The following is a 20,150-nucleotide window of genomic DNA, read 5'->3' as shown; positions in this document are numbered from 1 at the left end:
GTCCAACCTAGCCTATAATGCCGCGCTTATAGGGACATTTTTCACATAAACCTAACCTGTAATATCCCGCTTTTCCTACTGACCTGCTTACTGATGGCCTCATGCATCTTTCAGGCCACTGAAAAACTGCCTAATAAACTAAGTGGCTGGCAGGAGCTTTGAATACTTTTCCACAATGACCACAGACCATAAGGAGTGAGCTTTCCCTAGCTACTTGGGACTGAGCACATTTGATTATATAATTGATTGGTCTGCATACTGTCCTTGAAAGGGAGAAGTTGGTTACAATGGCATCAGAAAAAGATCAGGGAGGGGCGCCTGGGTAGCGCAGTCGTTAAAGCGTCTGCCTTCGGCTCAGGGCGTGATCCTGGCGATCCGGGATCGAGTCCCACATCGGGCTCCTCCGCTGGGAGCCTGCTTCTTCCTCTCCCACTCCCCCTGCTGTGTTCCCTCTCTCGCTGGCTGTCTCTCTGTCACATAAATAAATAAAATCTTTAAAAAAAAAAAAAAAAAAAAGAAAGAAAAAGATCAGGGAAAATGAGATGGGTCACTGTTTAGCTTCCATGTTTAATCATTTTTCAAGTGAGAACTATACATGCATCTTACACTATTAGATGAGAACATTCACAAACTAGAAATAAGAGATTGAGGATTACCATTCTGGCTTATGTTAATTCTATTATTAATATTTCCTCAGAAAATGAAAAATCGGGGTCAAATATGAAATTGGGTGGGATACTGGGACAACAGGAGGTATGAACCAGGATGTTTGGTCATTTAGTATTTCCTGTTTGCCAGAGCAAAAACCAGAAGAGTTTGGAAAATATTAGTGGCTTGTCTTCAAAATAATCAGGTGTTGATACCTGTTCTTCCGGGAATATTGTCATTACTAGAACAAATCAATACAGGCTTTGGTGCCTGTAGGTAGTGATTAACTGAGTAAATGGTTTATTTTTAATTCCATCAGCAAATACAATCATAGGTGGAAACTCATAAGGCTTACAGTATTGAAAGCATTTCATAGCAATAGGGAACTCTGGAGCAACCAGGCTTCATGCAGTACAAGCTGCCTTGCCACTTTGGCCTCATGTCACAAAAGACATAATACTTTAAGTGTGTGTGGTGGGTAGGGATGCCGTATGAAGCTTGGGCAGACCAGATAGTAGAATGGCAATGCAAACCCCTCGAGTTTGAGTTGAATCAACTTCTCTCCATTTGACAGGCAGTTCGTATCCTGCTGTTGGGCCTGGTGGAGGTTGACTACTTGACCCCAGGTACCATGAGAGTATGAGACCTTAGCTCGTCTTATGAACGGGCTATTTTGAATTGTATAGCAGAATTCCACTCTTAAATGGAAATGATTATGTACATCAGTAGGTCTGAAAGGAACATGTAAATTAATGAGCAGGGGGCTGATTCCCACAGCACTTGGTTGTATTGCTTTGCTTCCTCTACCGAACCCACACCTAGGGACTTAACAGAGGAGGAAAAACCTTGCACCTTCTTTACACTTGCATGTCCACAACATGGCACTAGCCATCCCCACTGTGGTACAGCACTAAAAAAAAAACAGTAGTGGGTGCCTTGGTGGCTCAGTGATTAAGCGTCTGACTTCAGCTCAGGTCATGATCTCAGGGTCCTGGGATCGAGCCCCACATCAGCTCCCCACTCAACAGGGAGTCTGCTTGTCCCTCTGTGCACCCCCACCCTGCTGTTGTGCACTCTTGCTCTCTTTCTCTCCAATAAATACATAAAATATTTTTAAAAATAGTAGTGACACAAAAGGACAAACATTATATGATTCCATTCACATGGGGTACCTAGAACAATCAAATTTGGAGAGACTGAAAGTAGAACAGTAGTTACCAGTTCTGGTAGGCTGAGGAAATGGGATTTATTGTTTAACAAGTACAAAGCTTCAGTTAGGGATGCTGAAAAAGTTCTAGAGATGATGGTGGTGATGGTTGCACAACAGTGTGAACGTACTTAATGTCACGGATTACCTGTACAATGACTAAAGTGGTAGATTTCGTGTTAAGTATATTTTTACCACAATGGGGGAAAAAAGTAGCAAAAGAAAATTCTCCCAATGGGTAGAACTGTGGTTAACATGACTAATGGCCTTACTCATGAATCTGTACTGATCTATAGATAATGCCTAAAATAGTTGGTCGGAGACCTGAAAAATTCAAGCCTGGAAGTCTGATAACAAGGATATCAGCATGGACCTCTTGGAATTAGAAGACTGTGAATACATATATAGCCTATGCTCCCCAGAGGCATTGAGTGGAGAGGATGCCCTTAATAATCAGGTGGACACCTTGGAGAATTGGACTCATTCTCTAGTTGTCAGATGCCTCTTTCTACAGCCACATCTGTGCTTCTATAATGGAACCATATATGTAGAGATGATGGTAGCAGAGATAGGGGCCATGCAGGAGTGGAATAGTACAAACATCTCTTCTTAGATTTGATCTGATTACCACCACTGCTGAGTGTCTGACGTGCCAACAGCAGAAGCCGCCATGAGTCGCTATACAGCCTAATTCCCGAGCTGGCCCGTCCTGTTGGCTACATGAGGAAAAGTTGTTTGTATTGGATCCTTTTTCTGCAGTCACAGGTATTTGTTCTCATCAGAATAGATCCTTAATCTAGATATGATGTTGCCTTCTTTGCCTGCTTTGCTTCTACTAGCATGACTACCATGAACTCCTAGAATGCCTCATCCTTTGCCATGGAATCATGCATTATATCATCTAGAACCAAGAAACTGATTTTGCAGCAAAGGCAGTAGGGCAGTGTAGTCATGTCCATGAGTTTTACTATGTGCCTCATTACCCAGAAGCAGGTGAGGTCACTAGGTGGTGACAACACCTTGAGAGATTAGGGCATTTACCCAGGATACAGATGTGTCTTAAACCATCAGCCAATACACAGTGTCATTTCTCTTATAGACAGAAAAGGAGTAAAAGTGGGAATGACCTCCTTTCCATTACACGTAATAACCCACCTACCAAAGTTGTGCATACCATCCCGTCAACCTTTAGACTGGTGAACCGAGAGGTTTGAGTGGGCAAAGGAGACATACTTTCACCAGTAAACACACAGGCATGTGCTAATAACTTGGAAGCAAAGATTGCCCTCCAACAGACAGGGGCGGTCACTGTACTGGTTGGTGATTGGTCCTGATTACCAAGGGAGAATTGGGTTGTTGCTACATAATAAAGCATGAATATGTCCGGATCCCCGAGAACTCCCATGTCCAATGATGACAGTCAGTGAGAAACCATGGCAAACTAACAAAGATAAATCCTTAGTATGAAAGAAAGTTTGGGTCCCTCCCACCAGTTAAAAAAAAAAAAAAGTCATGCAGGCCAAGATGCTCAGAGAATGGAAGGAGGGAACATTGCCATGGTTATCAAATAAGGCCTCATGACCAGTTATGGAAATGGGTCTCTAGCATCCGTATTTTATAATTATTTACTTCTCTCCTTTTCCTTTTATTTTTCTTTAAGATTTTATTTATTTATTTGATAGAGAGACAGCCAGCGAGAGAGGGAACACAAGCAGGGGGAGTGGGAGAGGAAGAAGCAGGCTCCCAGCGGAAAAGCCTGATGTGGGGCTCGACCCCGCAATGCTGGGATCACGCCCTGAGCCGAAGGCAGACGCTTAACGACTGCACCACCCAGGCGCCCCTCTCCTTTCCCTTTTATGTGAACAGCACTTACGTGAAAATAACCACTGACAGTGATTAATACTACAGTTTAGCTCCAAGTGAGAATACGATTCAATGGACATACAGAAACCGATAGGACTTTGTGTTTCCCGTTTTGTTTTGAATTCTCTTCATCCAAGTGAAAGAAAAGAATAGATGGACTGTGTGGTTGTTTTCAACTGTCTCTCCAGCTCCATCTTCTGCCCTTCTCTGCCCAACTCTGCACCATGAGAGGATGACCTGTGAGGACCCTGGTGTCTGTGCTCCTCCGCCCTGCAGCTACCAGATGGGTCCGCCCATAGGAGGCATAACGCGAAATCTGAAGGGTTGAAGGCGAGACATGTTGGGGTATTTCTTCCCCACTCCCTTCGTACCAGATAAGTGGCAGCGATCTTGTTACTCTATGTATGGCTAACATTCCCTTCAGGCAACCTCTTTCATGGCCATGGCTCTTGCTGAGTTTTGGCAACACCTCAACGTCCCCTCCTACCTTCAGACCTCAGAGCTGTGATGGCTTCCTACTATTGACAGTCCCAAAACTTCCACCATATCTTATTGGTTCTCTCAACCCTGCCCACAGCTCTGTATGTGGTCCTTCTATTGAACTTTTTTCTATTAAACCTGTTCATTCTTTGGGGCAAATTTTGAAATATTTGCTATTAAGGTATAAACAACATTCCAGAGAACGCACAGAATTTAAGTGTGCAGTTCAGTGCGGTTTAACGAATGTATACACTCATGTGACCACCATCCTCATCAAGATATAGACCATTCCCATTAGGTCAGAAGGACCTTTGTGTTCCCACCCTGTCAGAGGCAACCACAGTATTTACTGTCACCACAGATTAGTTTTGCTCTTGAGCTTCATATGAATGGAGTCATGAAGTATAAACTCTTGTGTTTAAGCCTTCTTTCACTCACAACCACATTATTGAGTGTATCAGTATTTCATCCTTTTGATCGCTGAATGGCATTCCATTGTGTGAATATGACACAGTTTGTCATGAACAGAAAATTCATCTGTTGATGATGTTTGGGTTGCTTCCAATTTTAACTATTGTCTCTAAAGCTGCTATGAAATTTGTATACAAATCTTTTTGTGGATATGAGTTTTATTTCTTTTGGATATACATCTAGAGGTGGAATTCTTTGTCATAGGAGAGGTGTATATTTAACTGTACAGGAAAGCGCCAGTTTTCTAAATCAGCTGTACCAAAACTTTAGAGCATGCCATCTCCCCATTTTAGGACAGGTCAAGACAGATCTGAAAAAGGACAACTTTAAAACATCATTAGGATTACACAGTAATAGTCAATTGACTATTCTAAACACATTGGGCGCAGCTCCTGAAGGAGTTAGTCAGTAGCTCCTGCAGGTGCCTCCTGACCCCTCCCCTCCATTCTCAGCAACAATCGGGCTTTAAAAAGTCCCCTCCAACTCAGACATGTGAAGTCTCACTCCTTAGGTTACCAGCTAGCTGTTAGAAGAGAAGTAGCTAAGTAAATTGATTTACACTTACATGTGAATGACTGTCCGGCCTCACTGCATTTAATGCCCCAGAGCATTTTTATTTTAAAAGCACAGGTGTGTGTGTGTGTGTGTGTGTGTGTGTATGTGTGTGTGTGTGTTTAAAGGGAGAGGGTGGGGTAGGGGCAGAGAGAGAGAGGGAGAGAATCTTAAGCAGGCTCCATGCTCAGCACAGAGCCCAAGGCAGGGCTCAATCCCACAACCCTGAGATCATGACCTGAACTGAAATCATAAGTCAGACACTTAATGGATTGAGTCACCCAGGTGCCCCTAAAAGCAAAGTTTTATTTCACAAAGGAATTAATCGCTAATAATAGCCTTGTCCTTGACACTTGGAACAAGGAGAGGAGATATCTTTTCGGAACACTTCAAAAATTATATGAGCTGAAAACTGACCCCTGGAGTAAATCAGATGTGGGTTCAAATTCCATTTTTTACCTTAAAAAAGAAAGTAGGTAGTCTTTCAATGTCTGTGTCTACTTTTCATTGTCTTGGGGACAGGCATCTGTTCCTTTTAGCACCAATCACTTGTTCATCTTTCTTAAGTATCTGTCTTATTTAAGTTTGAGCATTGTTTGGACAGATCAGAGCCTCCCACAGGGTCAGGCACACTGGGGGCACTCACTACATATCTGCTGACCAGTACTTGAAGGTGGAAGGGACTCGTAAACTGTACAGTGTCACGGGTGCTCCAGTTACAATACTGATCTCTATTGCGCCATGCGCGAAGAATGCAAATCCTCCTTCCCTTACTGAACGATGCTAATGCTATGAACAGGACAGGGGGTGAGCTGGAAAAAGGAACTAATCCAGAGCAGGGGCTCCTGCAGCAGAATTCGGGGCGGGGGGACACTTTAGAACGTGGATTCCCAGCCCAGACCAACAGAATCCGAATTTCAGGCCCTCTCCAGGTCAAGGAAGCCCTGATTTGGGAGGTGTGAAAATAGTGACAACCACGCCAGCGCCGTCGGTACTGAGAAATGCCAGGGCGTACCTTGAAAAGTCGTGAAGGAAGCGTCCCGAAGATGCTCCTTTGTGAGGGACTTCCAAGCTACGCTTTGAGGAGGAGTCTCGCTGTTCCGTGCATTTCACTCCTTAGAGTGAGGTTGGCAAGTTAGATTCTAATTTTTCATAAACATGTTCCTTCTCTGTGGGAGGACGCCAACTGCAAGAGGCAGAGGGCAGAATTAGGCATTTGGTTTTGAACGGTCCTCCCGGAGGGCCTGGCCTCTCAGACTGCGTCACCCTTTCGCCAGGGTCCCCCGGGCAGGCGGGGGTTCCCTGCAGCCGGCTCTGCACTCTCCCCGCCTCCCCGCGCCCTCACCCTCCGCCCCGGCGGTGCCCCGGGAGCTCGGGAGCTTGGAGGCCTCCAGGCGCCCGGCGCGAAGGCGAAGCCGGGTCCAGCCACCTCCCCGGCGCCTTGGACGAGACCCCCGGGAGCTCGGGGGCCACAGCGCGGCGCCTCCCGGCGCCCAGCCTCCCCGAGCCGTGCGCGCTCCTCCCTCCGGCGCGCGGGGCGCGGGGCGCGAAGCCCGCGGAGCAGAGCGCAGTGCGCACAGCCTAGTGGCGCAAGAGGGGCAGTGGCCGCGCGGCCGCGCCCGCCGCCGCAGCCCGCCCTGCAGCCCGCCGCGCGTGGACTCCCGGACCATGGCTGCGGAGGGACGCGGTCCCCGCGCCCAGCTCTGGGCGGTGGCGCTGCTCCTGCTCGGTCTGCCGCGCCTCTCCGTGCGGGCGGACGGTGAGTGTGCGCGGGGTGCCGGGGGTTGGCGCGTGGGGTCCGGGTGGGGAAAGCGACGCTCGCTGGGGTGTTCCCTCCGGCAAGCCTGGCGGGGAATGATGCGAGTGGCGCCGGGGCGACCCTGCGTCCCTCGCCTGACTCACCGAGTCTCCGCTAGCCCCAGCGCCCCCCACCCCAACCTCAGCCTGTGAAACCTTCCTCCAAGCCCCGCAAAAAGCTTGTGCGATGGTACGGTCGCTAGCTTTCCGAAGATCTTTATGAGAGGTCTGTACCGTGAAGTCACGTCTAGGGTGCCCTAGAACCTACTCTTTTGAAGAGAGAGAACTTTTCACGTGTATTAAATGTACTCCTGGCGGCAAGGCGGAGAAGAGTTCCTCGGTAGTTTGGCTTGGTCCAAGAATATTGAAAGATGAGTGGGAATCATCTAGGTAAACGGGAGAGGAGAGTGTCTTGTGCGGAAGGAAATAGCATGTGCAAAGGCCCTGTGAGTGGCAAGGAAAACGGGATAAATGATAGAGTGGCTGGAGCTGAGAGTGCAAGGTGAGGAAGTCGTTTGATACGAGGGCTGGAGAAGTAGGTAAGGAAGAGATTATTGCAGGTTATAAGAATCGACCTGCTTTTTGTTTGTTTTTTTTGTTTGTTTGTTTCTTGAACCTCAATTAGGCTTTGAGTACTTCTCTTAAATTGGCAGGATCAGAGCCATGTATTGCCTAAGTTTCAAAAAGCGAATTGAGCTGTATTTTGATTTTGGAACAAAACTCCGTTGACTTGGTAGAGGAGGATCTGAAAGAAAAGAAGCCAGCAGTTCTCACATCCCTGAGCAGTTTCTAGAAAATCCAAGCTTGGGACAAATTAAATTGATGAAGGAGAAAAACCCTTGCCTGATTTGGGATGCTATGTCTATTTTTAAATGTCATTGATTTTTAGTAAGCAATATCAGGCGAAATGAGAAGACTTCACAAAAAGAAGCATGGTGGTTAGGGAAAGCGGGAAAGTAAGAAAAAACTTCCAGATATTATCTTAGAATTTTTGGTACTTTTTGTCCCAAGTGCCAGCTTGAAAAACTCTTTGCTCCTAATTAAGGATGAATGTCTTATTTCTTCATATCCCCAGAGTGTTAGAGAAGAAAACAGTTTTAACTTCGAGGGCTCCTCATGATAACTGTTCATTTGTTTAAATTGAGATGTAATTCACATAAAATTTACCATTTAAAAATTTACGATTCAGTAGTTTTTAGTATATTCATTATGTTGTTCAGCCATCACCATGACCTAACTCCTGAAAATGCCTATCCCCTGAAATGAAATCCCATACCTATTAGCAGTCAGTCCGCTGTTCATTTTTTACTGTAGTATTTTTTGTCTGACATTGAGTCATGAAAATTAAGCTGATTTTAAAGTATGCAAGTAGAATAAATTGGAGCTAGTATTAACTTTTGAACAATGTATACTATTGTACCAACTTAATTCCTTTTAAAGAAATATCTCTGCAATCCATGAGGCTTTAGATTTTCACCCTATTGTTACTGCTTAAATGGAATGCCAGATGGAGATGAATCAGTATTTTGCACCTACCTGGCTTGATATGGGTCATGGAAAAGTGGAGGCAGAAATATCACTGGAGAAGGAGCGAGTAACAGCAGCATGAGAGCGTGTTTTCTTGTTGCCCCTTGCCAGAAATGCCTCTGTTTCTCCCTTCTCCTTTCTTTCCTTCTCCCCCCTTCCCCAATTATGGGTACACTTGCTTTCAAGAAATTCCATTTGCTGAATTCCAACTTTTATAATAGAGCCATTGAAGAATTAGAACCTATATTATAAACGGATTCTTTTCTTTACCAAATATATGTTTAACTACTACCACTTTCCACATTTGGTTATTTGTGTTCTACAGTAACGAAAGGAAGAAGAAGAAATGTTCAGCTAAACTGCGATGTGTTATAGACATTTGAAGAGAGACTTGGAGTTCTGAAAAACTCTATGGACCTATTAAAAATCAGTCAATGAGGGGCCCCTGGGTGGCACAGTCGTTAAGCGTCTGCCTTCGGCTCAGGGAGTGATCCCGGCATTCTGGGATCAAGCCCCGCCTCAGGCTTCTCCTCTAGGAGCCTGCTTCTTCCTTTCCCACTCCCCCTGCTTGTGTTCCCTCTCTCGCTGGCTGTCTCTCTCTCTATGTCAAATAAATAAATAAAATATTTTTTAAAAAAATCAGTCAATGAGATAAATTCAGATGAAGACCATTTAGTTTACATTTGACTAATAAGATATGCATCTCATACATGAAAGAGATCTGTATTTTTTCTTCTTTTCTACTGTATTTTTAAAATGCTTTTGAAACTGAAAATTTTTCACATTAACTGAACGCAAATTAACTGCATCACAGGAAAAGATGCATGAATTCAACAGATGATTTACTGAGCATCTTCTGTAAGCTAGGTACAGGCCTCACTGTTGGGGATAGAATGGTGAGGAGAAATTGGTCCTTGCTATCAGGTAGCTCAAAATCCAATGGGTTAGAGAGTCAACAGACAAATCATTACACGAATGGAACGTGAAGTTGCAATTTTGATAGGTGATGAAATTAAAGGACAGAGGTGGTATGAGAGCAAAGCATACACTAGGAAGTTTGGATTTGGTGTGGGAGGATCTGAGGGGGAAGAATGAGTCTCTGGGTAAAGAAAAAAAAAAAAACAACTGTGAGCAGGGAAAATGGGCCATGTGATAAGAGACAGAAGGGCTGGAGCCAAGAGTCCAAAGTTGAAATGGTTTGAAATGATGCTAGGGAAATTGGAGTGGGTGCAATGAGGTGGGTCCTCATAGACAAAAGTTTTGTTTTAATCCAAAAAAGGGAAGGAAGCCACTGGATGATTTCCAGTAGTAGAGTGACTGATAAGATTTGCATTTTGAAAAGATCACCCTGATTGTGATGTAGGGAGAATGGATGGCACCAGGGCAAGACTAGACATAGAGAGACCGTATAGGATGCCATTTTAGTTGTGCAGGTGAGAGAGAGTGGAGGTATGGAGGTGGAGGGGTGAATGAATAGGGTCTGGACTGTAGAGAAAAACGTGAATCATCTGTGTAAGTATAGTCGTTGAAACCATGTGTGTGGATAGAATCCTAGGGAAAGGTTTCACAGTGAGAAGAGATGACCTACAACTGAGCCTGGAGTGAAGATTTAGGGTTATGGACTCTGTTCATGAGATATATTGGCCTATAATTTTCATTTCTTATAATATTCTTGTCAGGTATTGACATCAGGATTGTGACGATTTTTTTAAAGATTTATTTATTTATTTTATATAGAGAGAGGGTTGTGGGGAGAGAGTCTCAAGCAGACTCTTGCTGAGTGCAGAGTCCAACATGGGGCTTGATCTCACAACCCTGAGATCATGACCTGAGCCAAAACCAAGAGTCAGATGCTTAACCGACAGAGCCACCCAGGTGCCCCTAGGATTATAATGATTTCTAAAAATAACTTGGGAAGTTGTTTCCTTTCTGTTCTCTGAAAAGATTGCTGCAAGGTGAGGTGTTCTTTTGTTTTGTTTTGTTTAGTGTTTGGTAGTGAGGTCGTATGTGTTTGAAGTTAGGGGAAGATTTTAAATGATGAATTTATTCTTTTTTAAGATTTTATTTATTTATTTATTTGAGAGAGAGTAGGAAGGAGAGCACAAGTAGGGGTGGAGGGGCAGAGGGAGAAGGAAAAGCAGGCTCTTCACTGAGCAGGGAACCTGACTTGGCACTCGATCCCAGAGTCCTGGGATCGTGATCTGAGCTGAAGGCAGACACCCAACCAACTGAGCCACCCAGGGGCCCCTAAATTATGAATTTAATTTCTTTTTTTTTTAAAGATTTTATTTATTTATTCGACAGAGATAGAGACAGCCAGCGAGAGAGGGAACACAAGCAGGGGGAGTGGGAGAGGAAGAAGCAGGCTCATAGCGGAGGAGCCTGATGTGGGGCTCGATCCCAGAACGCCGGGATCACACCCTGAGCCGAAGGCAGACGCTTAACCGCTGTGCCACCCAGACGCCCCATGAATTTAATTTCTTTTTTTTTTTTTAAAGATTTTTTATTTATTTATTAGACAGAGAGAGACAGCCAGCGAGAGAGGGAACACAAGCAGGGGGAGGGGGAGAGGAAGAAGCAGGCTCATAGCGGAGGAGCCCGATGTGGGGCTCGATCCCGTAACGCCGGGATCACGCCCTGAGCCGAAGGCAGACGCTTAACCGCTGTGCCACCCAGGCGCCCCTGAATTTAATTTCTTTAGTAGATAAAGAGGTATTCAGATTTTCTTACTCATTTTGGGTCAGTTTTGTTAAGTTTGTTTTTTAATGAAATTGATACATTTCATGTAAATTGTCAAATGTACTGGCATATGTTATATAATAATCTTGTTATCTTTTCAGTGTCCATGGGATCTGTAGTGATGTCCCCTTTCATTCTTGATATTGGTAATTTGTTATTTTCTCCCTTTTTGTCTTGATCAATTTTGCTTGGGATTTATCAACTTTATCATTCTTTAGAAAGAAGCAGCTTTTGGCTTTATTTTCTTTATCGTATGTTTTCTTTTCATTTCATTGATTTCTGTTCTATCTTTGTTATTTCCTTCTTTCTACTTCTTTAGAAACTTTAATTTTATGTTCTTCTGTGTTTTTAAGATAGAAAATTAGATCATTGGTTATCAACCATTCTTCTTTTGTAATATGAGCATTTGAGGCTATAAATGTCCCTTAAATACTACTTTAGTTTCTCTACCAGTTTTTGTCACTTACATAAAAATGTTTTATTTCAATTGTGGTTTCTTCTTTGAAGCATGGTTCATTTAGAAGTATATTTTGTAACGTCCATGCACAAGGGGATTTTCCTAGTTATTACTTTGCTATTGAGAAGCAGTATAGCAGAGTGGTTAGGATCACTGATATAGAGTCAGACTACCTGGTTTTGTATCCCAGCTGTGTGATCTTGGACAAATCATTAATACTAAATCTTAACTATAAGATAGGGATGATGGGGTGCCTGGGTGGCTCAGTAAGTTAAACATCTGCCTTCAGCTCAGGTCATGATCACAAGATTCAGGAATCGAGTTTGATGTTGGGCTCCCTGCTCAGTGGAGAGCCTCCTTCTCCCTCTCCCTGTGCCACTCCCCCTGCACGCTTTCTCTCTGTCTCTCTGTCAGATAAATAAATAAATAAATAAAATATTTTTTTAAAAAGATAGGGATAATAATAACACCTACATTATAGGTTGTTTTAAGGATTAATTTAATGAATATTTGTAAAGCAATTTGAATAACACCTGGCCCGTAGTAAATATTATATAAGTGTTTGATAAATAAAAGAGATTTTAGGTTGTTTGTATTGTGGTTTAAAAATACGCTTTGTATGGTTTGAGTGTTGAAATGTTTTTCAGTTTGTCTTATAGTTCAGTATTTGATCAGTTTTACAAATGTCCTGTGTGTGTCTAAAATGAATGTGTATTTTGTAGTTTGCAGTATTGTGCATTGGTCCTTACATCAAGTGTGTGAATTTTGTTGCTTAAACCTTCTATATTCTTTCCAATTTTTTCCTGTTTTATCAATTACTGAGGAGGACAGTGCTTAAAATTATTAAAAGCACTGTGGATTTTTCCAATTCTCTCTGTAGTTTTGTTAATATTGCCTTCTTCCAATCTAGAGTTGTTATATATTTGTTTAAAATTATTTTCTATTACTCATGAAATAACTATCATCATAACAGAACCTTTCCTCTCTAGTGATGCCTTTTTAAATAACAGCTTTATTGAAATATGATTCATATGCTGTACAATTTGCCCATTTGAAGTGTGTGATTCACTGGTCTTTAGTATACTCACAGAGTTATGAATCACTACACACAATTTTAGAACATTTTTTTGCCCCAAAATAAACCCTATACCCATTAGCATTTACTCCTTGTTTCTCCTCAACCCCCCAAGTCCTCGGCAACTACTTTCTGTCTCTGTGAATTTGCCTGTTTTGGACATTTCATGTAAATGGAATCATACAATATGTGGGCTTTTGTGCCTGGCTTCTTTCAGTTGGCATGATGTTTTTATCCATTTGCAGCATGTATCAGCATTTCATTTCATTTCACTGCCAAATAACATTCCATTGTATGGATATTCATATCGTACTTTGTTGATCCATTCATCAGTTGGTGGTCATTGGATGGATTCTACTTTTTGGCTATTATAAACCCAATTTTATAATTATGAACTTAATTTGTTATTTATTACACATAATGTTGCTATGAACATTCATACAGAAGTTTCTATATAAACATGTGTTTTCAGTTCCTTCGGCTATTCACCTAAGAGCGTAATTGCTGGGTCATATGGTCACTCTATGAGAAACAGCTATTAACTGAGAAACTGCTAGACTATTTTCCAAAGCAGCTACATTCTTTTACATTTCCACCAACAGTGTTTGAAGGTTCCATTTTTTCCATAGCCTCACCATCACTTATGTCAAAATATGTCTTTTTGATGATAGCCATCCTAGTGGATATGAAGTAATATCTCATTGTGGTTTTGATTTGCATTTTTCTGTTGGCTAATAATGTTGAGCATCTTTTCATGTGCTGATTGGCATCTCTTTAAAGATATCTATTCAGGGGCGCCTGGGTGGCTCAGTTGGTTGGGCATCTGCCTTTGGCTCAGGTCATGATCCCTGGGTCCTGGGATTGAGCTGCGTGTGGGGCTCCCTGCTTGGCAGGGAATCTGCTTCTCCCTCTCCCTCTGCCCCCTGCTGCTTGTGCACTCTCTCTCTCAAATTAATGAATAAAATCTTTAAAAAAAAGATGTCTATTCAGATCCTTTACCTATTTTTTAAATACCATTTTAGCCCCTTTTATGTATACAATTCTGTGGCGTTAAGTATATTCACATTGTCGTGCAACCATCACCACCGTTCATCTCTAGAACTTTTTCATCTTTGCCAGCTGAAACTCTGTCCCCATTAAGCATTAGTTCTCTTTCCTCCCCACCCCAGCCCCTGGTAACCCCCCTTCTATTTTCTGTCTCTGTAATTTGACTGACTTATTTCAGTCTTTAAGATTTATGTCTTTAAGATTTAACCATGTTGTAGCATGTGTCAAACTTTTCTTCTTTTTAAGGCTGATTAATATTCTATCGTATGTATAAACCACATTATGTTTATCCATTCGTCTGTTGATGGACACTTCTGTTGCTTCCACCTATGGTTGTTGTGAATAATACTGCTATGAATTTGTACAAATATCATTCACGTCCCTGCTTTTACTTCTAAGGGCATATACCCAGAAATAGAATCGCCGGATCACATGGTAATTCCATGTTTAGTTTTTTGAGGAATCACCATACGGTTTTCCCCAGCAGCTGCACTATTTTATAATCCCACCGGCAATGCATAAGGATTCCAGTTTTTCTCTACATTTCTGCCAACACTTGTTATTTTCTGTTGTTTCTTTTTTTATTAATAACCATCCTAATGGGTACGAAGTGGTATTTAATTGTAGTTCTGATTTGCAGTTCCCTCATGGTTAGTGCTGCTAAGCATCTTTTCACGTTCCATTGGCCATTTGTAAAACTTCTTTGGAGAAACATCTTTTCAAGTCCTCTGCCCATTTTCAGTCAGGTTATTTGGTTTCTTTAGTTGTTGTTGAGTTGTTGGAGTTCTTTACCCATTATATGTACAAGTTTCTTAATAGATGTATATTTGCAGAAATTTTCTTTCATTCTGTGGGTCGTCTTTTCACTTTACTGATTTTGTCCTCTAAAGCAAAAAGTTTTTAATTTTGATGAAGCTCAATTTATGTATTTTCTCTTTGCTTCTGCTTTTGGTGTTCTATCTAAGAAACCACTGCATTATCCAAGATGACAAAGATTTCCCATGTTTCCTCTAGGTATTACAGTTTAAGCTCTTCCATTTAGGTCTTTGATTCACTTTGAATTAATTATCGTGTAGGGGCTGAGGCAGGAGTCCAGCTTCACGCTTTTGCATGTGCCCGTACAGTTGTCCCAGCACCATTTCTTGAAAAGACTCTTCTTTTCCCATTGGATGGTTTTGACACCCTTGTTGAAAATCAATTGGCTGTAAATGTGAAGGTTTATTTCTGGAATCTTATTCTTTCCTCCATGTCTCTTTATTATCTTATTATTTTCTATCCTTTTTGTCTCTTTACTACATTTTGGATGATTTCTTCTGATTTCTGTTTCAAGGATGAGTTCTTTGTTCAATTGTGTCTTATATGCAGCCAAAAACATCCATTGCATTTTTAATTTATCATTGTATCTTTAATTTCTAGAAGTCCTGTCTGGTTCTTTTTCAAATCAGCTAAGCCAGTTTATAGTTTTCTCTTCTTTGCAGGTATTTTTGGACTTGTCTCTTATTCCTTTAAATGTAGTAATCATCACTGTTTTATAATCTATGTCTATTAATACCAGTATCGGATTTATATTTAGGTCAGTGTCTGCTGAATGTTGTATATGTTGCTTCTCACTTGTGGTGCCTTGTTTCCTATACACTTAGTTGTATTTTACTGTCCTTGTCATTGCCTTTGAAAAAATATTTGCATGGGATTTCCTGAAGCCTAAGATGAAAAAAATTTTTTTTCTCCAGACAAGATTTATGTTTGTTCCTACCAAATGTCTGGGTAAATATCAATCTCAAGCCACTTTAAGCTAAATTCATGGCTTAAAGTATCTTAGAGGCCAGTTTTTGTTAGGACTGCAATTCCCAATGAAGATTAGCACTTGGGTTCCTAGCACCAAGACAACTCTTCCAACAGTCCCTTGAGAATGATAGGAGGGAATATTGTTTATCCTTGTTCATTCTTATCCTGAGAGTTTAACCCTTCAGGGTCCAAGCTTTGTGTATTTATGTGTGCATGAGATGGTGGTGGAGGGGGGAGGAGAGGTCTATCACATTCCCTACCTTGTGAGCCCCGGGCTTTCACTTTTATCCCCCTTGCTCAGGGGCTTGGCCATCAACACCTCAGTTAAATTTCATAATATTTTTTTTTCCAGATAGGCGAATGCCATTAATACAAAAGTGTCTTGGGGCACATGCTTCTCCAGGCAGGGCCATCAAGTATAGTTGTTCAGGTTGTGTATTGCACACTGGTACCAAGTCTAGGAGAGGACCAGTCACCTACAGATACGTTTATTGTGAAACATTTTTGCATTTTTCTTGTAACTTTGGTTGCCAAGCTGAGGGATTGTTATATTATTATAGTTATTTTGCAGTTGATAACAGTTAAAGTGTCTCATTCTAATAAAATCAGTGTATTATGATAATTTTGTTAATAGAAGCGAAGTATCTCATTCCAACTGGGTGCTTTGCTCCGCTGCCTTTACCTTAAACTTGGTTGGGTTATCTAAGGCATTGCTTCATCTCTACGGGAGGCTCCTAGGGACCGCAGTTCTCCCCTCCTCCTCCATGGTTTTCTTGCCTAAAGCTCTTTTTTGCTTTCAGCCTCAGCTTCCACCACTGCCTGAATTCATGTTCCCATTCTGCTCATCTGCCACACATTTTTTGAGGCCCACTACATGCCCTTGTGCTGCAGGGAGCCAGGGTGCACCAGACATGGCCTCTGCTACTCGTCCAGTCTGGGGAAAATGGCAGTAAGCACAAGGAACTCACTGTGGGAAGGGCCTGATAGTGTCCTGAGACAATAGACAGAGAGAAGGGAGTGGGGAGAGCTGTGTATGGGGTCACCCTAGAGCTGGGGCAGGCATAAGAAGGCAGAACTGAGACCTGAATCAGTACCCCAGACACCAACTGACCCAACTCAGGGGAACAGAGGACACTGAGCCTTAACACGTGGTGTTTATAACATAGCTTGTAAAAAGGAAGATTTGAAGGTTTATCCAGATAAACATGCCAGAGCAGATGGTTAATTTTTTTTGTTTTTAAAGAAGACAGGAGCAAAAAAACAGATTAAAACACCAAAGTAATTGTCATCATCTAGTCCCCAGGATGAGTGCAATGGGGTAGCCGCTGCACTCGGTCTTCAGGCTAGCGGGAAACTCCAGTTCTGACAGGTATCTGCCAGAGAGTGAGTTTGCTGAGGTTAAAGTCCTCGGATCCTGGAGTAAGCCTGTGTTCGTGCTTGTCCCCACACAGGGAAGCTCTTTGTGCTGGAGTCTCAGAATGGCTCTCAGGGCCTAGAACTGGAAGCCGCTCGGCTTTCCTGCAAGAGCAGGGGCGCTCACCTGGTGTCTGCGGAAGAGCTGCGGAGGGTGGTCCATGACTGTGCCTTCTCGGTGTGCACCACGGGCTGGTTGGCGGATGGCACCCTGGGGTAAGTCAGGGGTGCTGGGGAAAGCAATCCTTCCCATTCACCCCCGCTACCCCACCAGGGCTTATGTGGGAGCTCACATAGGCTCATATTTTATTGAGGTGCCAGGATGGGCAACGTGCAATGGGCAGTAGCTTCCAGCACAATCTCGTTCTGAGTTCTCAAATAAAAACATTTTTGTGGCGTTCTGTCACAGTTTTCCCCCCCTTTGTTATTTTGAATTTCCTTTTTAAGTTATAAAAATAATACATGCTTGTAAAGAATTTCAAATACAGATATGTGTAAAGTACAAAGTGAGTTTCTCTCTTTTTCCCTGCCTCAGAGGTAATGACTCTTAACTGGTATATATCCTTTATCTCTTTTTCTCTTTGGGTATTCATCTACATACATATGAATAGGAGGACGGTATGGGCACAATTCTTTCACAGTACTCCCATTGGGAAGTGGGGTCTGTGTCCTCCCCCTTTGAATCAGGGACAGCATAGTATCGCCTTGACCGATAGAATACAGCAGGAGTGATACCATGTGACTTCTGAGGTTAGGTCGGAAAAATCCATGCCCAGAGTTCTGGGACAGTCACTTTTGAGATGTCATGTAAGACGTCTGCCTATCCTGAGCGGGCCATGCTGTGAGGAAGCCCAGGCCATAGGGAGATCCCCCACATAGGTGCCCTCACCAACAGTCCCCACTGGTCTCCCAGCCCATAGCCCGTGTTAACTGCCGGAAATGTGAGTGAAGGTGCCTCAGTGTGATTCCCGCCCCCAGCTGTTGAGTTCTGGCCAGTCTGTGAGTCTTCCCAGCTCCGGCCCTAGACTAGAGACTAGAGAGCAGAGACAAGCCACTCGGATCATGCCCTGTCTGAGTTCCTGACCCAAGGATCCTTGCGGAGAAATAATTCTTGTGGCCAAGTAGGAGAAAACTGCCCATTAGTTCTGCTAACTGCTTCTTTAGTCATACTCAGAAGAGGCAGGAGCCATTCCACTGTCTCCTTCATGCCACAGGAATGTGAAAGAGCAAAATGGGCTGCAACAACTACGTTGGCTGATAATAACCTTGAAGATGGGCTGGCAGATGGCCATAGAAAACACACACAACCAGGCTGACTTATGTCTGCTGTTGTGCCACATGTGAAGCAGCAGTTGAATAAAGAGGACAGCTAGGCTACATCCAAAGCTTTTCAGTGACTCTGGAACCATGGCCCTCTCTGCCTGATGTCTTATGTTCAGGTTCCTGAGGAGACACAAGAGGTCCTATGCATGCATGTTTCCACAGTGTAGTCAAACGTGGATGTTTTTCATGACTCTGTTATTATCGTTGCATCAGATAACCAGAGTATTTGGGAATTCTGAAGAGCCAGCTTGGAGCCAGACTTCCGTCTCCCAGGCATTACAAATCAGGACTGGGTCTTTGGAAAGGTCCATCCTCCCTAGGTTTGCTGTAAAGTGTTAGGACATATTAGTAGATCTCTGCATTGCTGAGATGATATTTCTTTGTAGCAAACATACTTACTTGATATATTTACTACACAACATATTAATACTAAAAATAAAACTATTTTAATATTTCTGTCCAATGAAGACATACAAATGGCTAACAGACACATGAAAAAATGTTCAAAATCATTAGCCATCAAGGAAATTCAAATCAAAACCACACTGAGATACCACCCTACGCCAGTTAGAATGGCAAAAATAGACAAGGCAAGAGACAACAATTGTTGGAGAGGATGTGGAGAAAGGGGATCCCTCCTACATTGTTGGTGGGAATGCAAGTTGGTACAGCCACTCTGGAAAACAGTGTGGAGGTCCCTTAAAAAGTTAAAAATTGAGCTACCCTATGATCCAGCCATTGCACTACTGGGTGTTTACCCCAAAGATACAGATGTAGTGAAGAGAAGGGCCATATGCACCCCAATGTTCATAGCAGCATTGTCCACAATAGCTACATTGTGGAAAGAGCCAAGATGCCCTTCAACAGATGACTGGATTAAGAAGCTGTGGTCCATATAGACAATGGAATATTACTCAGCTATCAGAAAGAACGAGTTCTCAACATTTGCTACAACATGGACGGCACTGGAGGAGATAATGCTAAGTGAAATAAGTCAAGCAGAGAAAGACAACTATCATATGATTTCTCTCATCTATGGAACATAAGAACTAGGATGATCAATAGGGGAAGAAAGGGATAAAGAAAGGGGGGGTAATCAGAAGGGGGAATGAAACATGAGAGACTATGGACTATGAGAAACAAACTGAGGGCCTCAGAGGGGAGGGGGGTGGGGGAATGGGATAGGCTGGTGATGGGTAGTAAGGAGGGCACGTATTGCATGGTACACTGGGTGTTATACACAACTAATGAATCATCGAGCCTTACATTGGAAACCGGGGATGTACTGTATGGTGACTAACATAATATAATTAAAAATCATTAAAAAAATATTTCTGGAATCAAGAAGTATCTGATCATCAGTATATACATTTCACTGTGGGTCTTTCCTATACAGCCATCCCCTCCTCCACACTGAAAACCAATTATTAAATGCGTGGTGCATCTTGCAAATGATAGCGTAGTATACATACAGTAGATCTGGTCTGTATGTCCATGAATTTCTATTAAGTGTACACATAAATCCAGAAGAGGATGGAGGCTTAGAGTGGTGAATACAGAATTGGGAACCACTTGCCTCCTAGAAGCTTTTGCAGATTCCCTAAAGGATGGCTGAAAACCAGCAGCAGTTTAGATAGCCTCATGGGACTAGGACAGAGATTTGAATTCAGGTTTTGTGTAGGCAGGGCCTGCAGAGTCCTTTGCTTTGGGCTGGGACTTTACAGGGCTGTACCCCAGGAGTAAGAGTAAATTGGAAGAAGCATGCA

General features: G+C 42.8%; 1 protein-coding gene across 1 annotated transcript in view; it reads left to right on the top strand.

The window, feature by feature from the left end:
* Nucleotides 1-20,150, top strand: part of SUSD5 (sushi domain containing 5) — a 68,333-nt gene that overhangs the window by 4,711 nt on the left and 43,472 nt on the right. The window contains exons 2-3 of the mRNA XM_040636610.1: nt 6,499-6,980; nt 17,100-17,277. Coding sequence (XP_040492544.1) covers nt 6,499-6,980; nt 17,100-17,277 — 660 coding nt within the window. The remainder of the gene's footprint in view (nt 1-6,498; nt 6,981-17,099; nt 17,278-20,150) is intronic.

The sequence above is a fragment of the Ursus maritimus genome, unplaced genomic scaffold, assembly GCF_017311325.1.
Source record: "Ursus maritimus isolate PB19 unplaced genomic scaffold, ASM1731132v1 scaffold_20, whole genome shotgun sequence".
NCBI lineage: Eukaryota > Metazoa > Chordata > Mammalia > Carnivora > Ursidae > Ursus > Ursus maritimus.
This window is presented reverse-complemented; position numbering and strand designations above follow the sequence as displayed.